This window comes from Hyla sarda, chromosome 1 (assembly GCF_029499605.1).
Source record: "Hyla sarda isolate aHylSar1 chromosome 1, aHylSar1.hap1, whole genome shotgun sequence".
In the NCBI taxonomy this organism is placed as follows: Eukaryota; Metazoa; Chordata; class Amphibia; order Anura; family Hylidae; genus Hyla; species Hyla sarda.
Window position 1 is genome coordinate 383,809,322 of NC_079189.1, and position 9,014 is coordinate 383,818,335.

The window sequence follows — 9,014 nt, forward strand, 5'->3', positions numbered from 1 at the left end:
TGTTTTCTTGATATCTTGCCTGGAAGATTTTGAGCTGCTGTTGTAGATTTTCATGAAATGTAGAGGGACAAGGGAAGAAAGGAGAGAATAACAAGGAGTTTGATGTCCCCATGTCAGCACTGGCTGTTCTCACACTAAACATAATCAAAACTCTGCACATATGTGTTCAGGAACCAGTTTACATGTCACAAGAAAGGTATGGTCTTCATTAACATTGAGAAGCATTTTGAGTAAAGCCCACTTACGAGAAAAATCATAACAAACCAGATCAAGAAGTTTACAACTGCATAAAAATAAAGCTATGACTGTATTAGTTGACTGATGTCTTGATCACAGAATGTTTGCATGTGTTCTTTTTTTTATCATCATATATTGCAATGAAAATTTTATCAAACTAAGATTCAGAAATCTGGAGGTGCCCAAGTGTAGACACACTAATCTGCAGGTTTTGTTAAGTCATACACTAGTATGTTTTTGTTTTTTTTCCACTTTGACAGTCCTAATTTGCAAAGGAAACAGGGTAATTCATGTACACAAATAGTTAACCATGATGGTTATGCATGTCCCAAATGTAGAAAGGTTAATTGGGATCAAAGACTAGCAGAAGTGCAAAAATACCATACATTCATAAAATACCACCTCATATGTAGAAGTTCATGACTTGTCTTATTCCTTTACTTCTTAGAAGCCTGTTGCATGAAATAAAAGATGTAAAAATGTTATTCGATTTGGGGCAGATGCAATTTGGTCACTCCCTTTTTGTAAGCAATTTCTCACAGCTTTTATTTAAATTTTAGGTTTTCACACTATGGTTTAAAAGCTGGACCCCCTGAAGTTATATTGATCTTGGGTTATGGTTCAGTACTGGTTAAAGGGGTATTCCGGGAATTTGTTTTATTTGACTATGCTACAGGGCTGTAAAGTTAGTGTAGTTCATAATATCGTGTCTGTACCTGTGTGTGACGGTTTTCTCCTGTGATTTCTTCTGTGATTTTCACCCCAATATTTATTTTCAACAGCATACAAAATGACTGTTGTCTCAGATTTTTCCCAGGTTGCAATGCGACCGAGACCTGACTCACTAGTGATAGGGAGCCTGTCTGCTTCAATGGGTGGAGGGATGACAGGGAGCCTGTCTGCTTCAATGGGTGGAGGGATGGCTTGGTGGGAGAGAGATCAATCTGCAACTAATGCAACAGTTGTAGGCACCCTGATTGAAAACCACAGGACTTTTGAATGGATTCAGCTCATTTATGTTTCAATGGCTGGGGTGGCTGATGTATTTAGCTCACATTGTGAAGGGGAGGGGGGTTGTCCCTCCTTTGTAGTGGTGGGAGGTGATTGGTGTGTCTGCTCATGTAGCCTTGTAGATTAGTCATCTCTTGTCCATGACTCCTGGACAAGCCTAGTGCTGCTGCTGGACTGCTTAGTGTCCCAGTAGGTACAGGGACCCCTAGTGGTGGGATTTTCAGGGGCTGTTTTCTTTATTAAATATATTTTAAAAAAATACAACATATGTAACAACATACAAAAAGTTTTTGGATCTGACAGTGCCCATTTAAAAAAGTACTATTACCTATCACTATCTGTTGCCAGATTGTATCTCTCACCAGCATGGACAAAGGGATGTGTTGTTTTTTTCTGTTCATTAGCTGTAACTTGGTTATTCTTAATAGTCTTTATATTAGTTATTGTTTATATATTCCTGCATAAAGATGGTAATGAAAACATGTATTTTTTTTTTCATTTGTTTTTTTCTAGGAGACATTTTGAGCAAATGGTGACATACTTCAACATGGCTTCTGCAGAAGAGCTTGCTCAACATCTTGTTAATGTGAAGTCACATATAAGACAAGCCATGCTTAGAGAATTTTATACTAAAAGATATTCTGAGGTGGAAGATCTTTACCCAAATAATCAAATTCCAACAATTGCAAAAGAAATGAAAGACAGTAAATCTAAGGTAAAGAATAACATAATCAAAATGAAAAAAAGAAAGAAATATGGAACTGTATCTCCAAAGTGCGTGAATAAGAAAGACATATCTGTGGATTTAGATAGTAGTGATGAGATTAAGATGACAAAAAAGGATGTTCTCACATACAGGAGGAATACTGAACCATCTCTAAGTCTGTCCATGGAAAAGAGTAGTAGTTGCCATGAAAGTAAACAGTCTCTACACACAGACTTGAAAGAGACAGAACCTAGTACAGGTTTTTCCAAAGATATGAACTATTTCACAGAAGGTCAGTTGTTCAACCGTGAAGATCTGCCGGAAAAAATAAAGAAAGACTCTGTTGCTGAACTCCTTGGTGACACATCAATATTGGAGGATCTTTTTGCCCCTCAGGGCAGTCATCGCTCTGCTGTCCCAATGATGCCTTCTCAGGGTGAACCTTCAACAACCAAACCAAGGCACCGTTCTAAAGACTTCTGGGATATTCTCAGTGAACAAAATGATGAAACTATCAACAGACTCACTGACTTATCTGTAATTCAAAAAGTTTGTGAGACTTCAATTTTGCCTTCAGTTTCTAAAAAGGACAGCTGGAACGATTCGCTTTGGGCAAAGAATGAAAAGTTCTTGTGGAGGAAGAAGGAAAATCCACAAGACTGACATCAAGATTGTAATTCATTAGTTCGGTATTGTGTAGATTCATTGTGCTGCCACTGTGATCAACATTATGGAATTGAATGTACTAGGATTTTTTTTTTAAATGGGTCACAAACCATACCATTTTTGTTCATGGGCTGTTTCTGGTAATGCCATGCATTGTTATGTTCACACTGTAAAACAAATAGCAAAATATGTCCATAAAATACATTTGTTTTAATCTAGTAATGAAAGCCTTTGATAAAAGTGGTACACACTGTTTAAAAAAAAAAAAAAAAAAAACATTGGAATTACAGACTTTTTTTTTTTTTTTTTTTACTGACCTATTTTTGCCTTAATTTTACACTGTGAACATAGCCTTAACTTGAATAGGACTGAGCTGTAATACCAGTTTACAACTAGAGACAAGTGTTGGTGCCTTGTCAGATGCTACTTGTTATGAAAAAACAAACATTAGCTAAAAAGACACCTTCAAACATTTTATTGTTTTAGTCATACTTATTTTAGTTTTGTCCGTTTTTATCTCTATGCAATTAAGTTTATGTTCATAGACTTTGAAGTTGTTTTCTCTCCTATTTCCACTTGTTTGTGGAAAGCAATTATAAGTATACCCCTAGAGGTGTTAAGACTTAAATATTTTAAAACACTATAGTAAGTACAAGCACTCTTTTTAATGTGTAGGTAATTTAGATTAAACAAAGCATTGACACTTTGATATAACATTATTTTCCTTCCTCCAGAGTATTACAAAAGTTACATTATTTATGCACAGAACTAATTAGCAGATGTATTGGGCCAAATGAAATACCATGGCCTTTGCACATCTTCTATTCGCAAACCTAAACTTGCCAGTTGACCAGAAGGATTTATGCAGCTCCAGAATAAATTACAAAATATATTTGACTAACTTTCAGTATACACATTTTGTTTTAAATATGCTGCTCTTCATACTTTTCTAAAAACATCTTTTAAATTATTGTCATTATGCCATTTAATTAATATTTTTTTTTTATATTTCTTTTTGAACAATAGCTGCTGCATAAATGTATAGGAACCATGAATCTAAATATTGGTCGCAGTTTTTACATTTAAAAATTCTTCTCAAATGTGTGACAACAGTGTTAACCCCTTAAGGACCAAGCCCATTTTCACCTTAAGGACCAGATCATTTTTTGAACCTCTACCACGTTAAGCATTAATAACTCTAGGATGCTTTTACTTATGATTTTGATTCCGAGATTGTTTTTTCATGACATATTCTACTTTAACATAGTGGTAAATTTTTGTCGATAGTTGCATAATTTCTTGGTGAAAAATTCCCAAATTAACCCCTTAAGGACTAAGCCCTTTTTCACCTTAAGGACCAGAGCATTTTTTGAACATCTGACCACTGTCACTTTAAACATTAATAACTCTGGAATGCTTTTACTTATCATTCTGATTCCGAGATTGTTCTTTCGTGACATATTCTACTTTAACATAGTGGTAAAATTTTGTGGTAACTTGCATCCTTTCTTGGTGAAAAATCCCCAAATTTGATCAAAAAAATGAAAATTTTGCATTTTTCTAACTTTGAAGCTCTCTGCTTGTAAGGAAAATGGATATTCAAAATAAATTTTTTTTGGTTCACATATACAATATGTCTACTTTATGATTGCATCATAAAATTTATGAGTTTTTACTTTTGGAAGACACCAGAGGGCTTCGAAGTTCAGCAGCAATTTATACATTTTTCACAAAATTTTCAAACTCACTATTTTTCATTGACCAGTTCAGTTTTGAAGTGGATTTGAAGGGTCTTCATAGTAGAAATACCCCATTATAAAAACTGCACCCCCCAAAGTATTCAAAATGACATTCAGTAAGTGTTTTAACCCTTTAGGTGTTTCACAGGAATAGCAGCAAAGTGAAGGTGAAGATTCAAAATCGTCATTTTTTACACTCACATGTTCTTGTAGACCCAATTTTTTAATTTTTGCAAGGGGTAAAAAGGAGAAAATTTTTACTTGTATTTGAAAGCCAATTTCTCTCTAGTAAGAACACACCTCATATGTCCATGTAAAATGTTCGGCAGGCGCAGTAGAGGGCTCAGAAGGGAAGGAGCGACAAATGTTTTTTGGGGGGCATGTCACCTTTAGGAAGCCCCTATGGTGCCAGAACAGCAAATGGCATACTATTTTGGAAACTAGACCCCTCGGGGAACATAACAAGGGGTAAAGTGAACCTTAATACCCCACAGGTGATTCACGACTTTTGTATATGTAAAAAAAATAAAAATTTTACCTAAAATGCTTGGTTTCCCAAAATGTAACATTTTTAAAAAGGGTAATAGCAGAAAATACCCCCCAAAATTTGAAGCCCAATTTCTCCCGATTGAGAAAACACCCCATATGGGGGTGAAAAGTGCTCTGCTGGCGCACTACAGGTCTCAGAAGAGAAGGAGTCACATTTGGCTTTTTGAAAGCAAATTTTGCTCTGGGGGCATGCCGCATTTAGGAAGCCCCTATGGTGCCAGAACAGCAAAAAAAAAAAAAAAAAAACACATGGCATACCATTTTGGAAACTAGACCCCTCGGGGAATGTAACAAGGGGTAATGTGAACCTTTAATACCCCACAGGTGATTCACGACTTTTGCATATGTAAAAAAAAATATATATTTTTTTACCTAAAATGCTTAGTTTCCCAAAAAATTTAAATTTTTAAAATGGGTAATAGCAGAAAATACCCCCCAAAATTTGTAACGCAATTTCTCCCGAGTACGGCGATAACCCATATGTGACCCTTAACTGTTGCCTTGAAATTTGACAGGGCTCCAAAGTGAGAGCGCCATGCGCATTTGAGGCCTAAATTAGGGATTTGCATAGGGGTGGACATAGGGGTATTCTACGCCAGTGATTCCCAAACAGGGGGCCTCCAGCTGGAGGCTCCGTTATGGAAACAGTGGCGTACCAGATGTTTTTGATTTTTATTGGGGAGAGGAGGGGGGCTGTGTATATGTAGTGTTTTTTACTTTTTATTTTATTTTGTGTTAGTGTAGTGTTTTTAGGGTACAGTCGCACGGGCGGGGGTTCACAGTAGTTTCTCCCTGGCAGTTTGAGCTGCGGCAGAAAACTTGCCGCAGCTCAAACTTGCAGCCGGATACTTACTGTAAACCTCCGCCCATGTGAGTGTACCCTGTACGTTCACATTGGGGGGGGGGGGGGGGGAATACCTCCAGCTGTTGCAAAACTACAACTCCCAGCATGTACAGTCTATCAGTGCATGCTGGGAGTTGTAGTTTTGCAACAGCTGGAGGCACACTGGTTGTGAAACACAGAGTTTGGTAACAAACTCAGTGTTTTGCTACCAGTGTGCCTTCAGCTGTTGCAAAAGCTACAACTCCCAGCATGTACAGACAGTGGAAGGGCATGCTGGTACTTGTAGTTATGCAACAGCTGGAGGCATACTACTTTGGCTGGGGATTGTATTTATGCAACAGCTGGAGACACACTGGTTTGCTACTTAACTAAGTGTTTCACAACCAGTGTGCCTCCAGCTGTTACAAAACTACAACTCTCAGCAGTCACCGACATCAAGCGGGCATGCTGAGAGTTGTAGTTATGCAACCAGCAGATGCACCACTACAACTCCCAGCATGCACTTTAGCTGATTGTGCAAGCTGGGAGTAGTAGTTATACAACAGCTGAATGTACACTTTTCCATAGAAAAAATGTGCCTCCAGCTGTTGCAAAACTATAAGTCCCAGCTTGCCCATAAGGGAATGCTGGGAGTTGTGGTGGTCTGCCTCCTGATGTTGCATAACTACAGCTCCCAGCATGCCCTTTTTGCATGCTGGGAGCTGTTGCTAAGCAACAGCAGGAGGCTGTCACTCACCTCCAACTGCTGCTCCACGCCGCCTGTGCCACCAGTGCCACCTCACCCCTGCTGGCTATGGCTGTTCGGGGCCGTCTCCGGCCCCGATCAGCCAGTAATTCCGGGTCAGACTTCGCCGCAGATCGCTGGACTGAATTGTCCAGCGATCTGCGGCCATCGCCGACATGGGGGGACATAATGACCCCCCTGGGCGATATGCCGGGATGCTTGCTGAACGATTTCAGCAGGCATCTGGCATCGGCTCCCCTCCGGCTCGGGGCGGGGGCCGTAAATGCGCAGTGCGTATCCATACGCCCTGTGTCCTTAAGGACTTGGAAACGGGGGCGTATGGATACGCCCTGTGTCCTTATGGGGTTAAAAATGTTTGCATTTTTTTTAACTTTGAAGCTCTCTGCTTGTAAGTAAAATAGACATACCAAATAAATTATATATTGATTCACACATGCAATATGTCTACTTTATGTTTGCATCATAAAGTTTACATGTTTTTACTTTTGGAAGACATCAGAGGGCTTCAATGTTCAGCAGCAATTTTCCAATTTTTCACAAAGTTTTCAAAATCTGAATTTTTCAGGGACCAGTTCAGTTTTGAAGTGGATTTGAGGGGCCTTCATATTAGAAATACCCCATAAATGACCCAATCATAAAAACTGCACCCCACTGAATGTATACAAAATGAGATTCAGAAAGTTTGATAACCCTTTAGATTTTGAAGATGGAAATTCAAAATCTCCTTTTTTTTTTTTTTTTACACTAACATGTTTTTGTAGACCCATTTTTTAAAATTTACAAAGGGTAAAAGGAGAAAAAGCCCCCTCAAAATGTGTAACCAATCTATCAAATAAGGAAATACCTCATATGTGGATGTAAAGTGCTCTGTGGGTGCACTAGAGGGCTCAAGAGCGACAATGGGATTTTCGAGAGGGAATTTTGCTGAAATGGTTATTGGGGGGCATGTCGCATTTATGAAGCCCCATAACAGCAAAAAAAAAAAACTTTCCACATGGCATACTTTTTTGGAAACTACACCCCTCATGGCACGTAACAAGGGGTACAGGGAGCCTTAACACCCCACAGGTGTTTGACAACTTTTTGTTAATGTCGGATATGTAACTGAATTTTTTTCACTAAAATGCTATTTTGAGGTAATAGAAGAAATGGGGTTACAACTTCTGGGGGCATTTTCTCCTGAGTGTGGATGTAAAAAATAGTGCTCTGTGTGCAAACTACAATGCTCAGAAGAGGGTGCACTACAGGACTCAGAAGGGAGGGAGACACATTTAGCTTTTTAAAAGCAATTTTGCTGAAATTGTTTTTGGGGGACATGTCGCATTTAGGAAGCCCCTATGGTGCCAAAACAGCAAAAAAGCCCCACATGGCACACTATTTTGGAAGCAACACCCCCTCAAGGAACGTAACAAGGGGTATAGTGAGCCTTTTATATCCCACTGGTGTTTTTTTTTTTTTTTTCTTTAAAATAGTATGTTGGTATATTAAGGTAATAGTATGTTGGTATATTAACAACAGCTTATTACAGCTTCCTAGGTATAATAGAGGGGAGTAAAACAGTGCTTTGGTTTAAAGCCGCCAAAGCCTGGGGGAAAGAAAGAAGAGAGGAGGAAGAGGGAGGAAAGGGGGGAAAGAGGATAAGAGGAAATCGGAGGTGAGTATGGAGTGAGTGCGGAGAAGGGTGTGGAAGGAAAGGTGGGAGGAACAAAGAAACAGGGGATGAGATGAAAAGAGGGGTGGTATAAAACAAACAGGATAAACTATATACAAACCAGACAGTTTGTGGCAACTATAACAGCATATGTATATTGCAGAATTGTCTAAAGCATTACAACAAAACTTTTAAGCACCTCAGGGGTGATGTCCACAAGGGAAGGTGTTAATGTGACAGAGGAATACCATGTCAGGAGAATCTTGATGATTGGGAGAGTGATGAATCGAAATAGTCAGCCAAGGCCATAAATGAGTTACAGCTAAAGGCGCGATCTAGGAGTTTTCATGTGGTTGGTGAGATAGATAACTAGTGAGTGAGGAGCGGAACTGCTTCCATGGGGACCAAGTTTTCAAAAAGGCATCGTGTCTCCTAAGCTCCCAGCTAACCAGCTCTTCCATGCGGTATATATAATCAATTTTTGCATACCAAGAATTCAATGTGGGGGATTCCGTTTGACGCCAACCCACTGGTGTTTGCCAAATTAGATTTTTAGATGAAATTAGATGAAAAATTAGATTTTTTTCACAAAAATGCTGGGGTTACCCCACATTTTTCATTTTCACAAGGGGTAATAGGAGAAAACCCCTCCTAAAATTTTTTGCCCCATTTCTTCTGAGTATGGAAATAACCCATATGTGGTTGTAAAGTGCTCTGCAGGCGAACTACAATGCTCAGAAGAGGAGGAGCGCAATTGGGCAATTGGAGAGAGAATTTGTTTGGCATGGAAGTCGGGGTCCATGTGCTTTTACAAAGCCGCCCCCCCCCCCCCCCCCCCGTGGTGCCAGAACAGTGGACCCCCCACA

The 9,014-nt window shown here is 39.2% G+C and overlaps 1 protein-coding gene across 1 annotated transcript in view; it reads left to right on the forward strand.

Moving 5' to 3' along the window:
* ERCC6L2 (ERCC excision repair 6 like 2) overlaps positions 1–4,869 on the forward strand; it is a 98,392-nt gene extending 93,523 nt beyond the window's left edge. The window contains exon 19 of the mRNA XM_056524878.1: positions 1,762–4,869. Within this exon, the coding sequence (XP_056380853.1) occupies positions 1,762–2,617 (856 nt within the window). The 3' untranslated portion in view covers positions 2,618–4,869. The remainder of the gene's footprint in view (positions 1–1,761) is intronic.
* Positions 4,870–9,014: the final 4,145 nt, after the last annotated feature.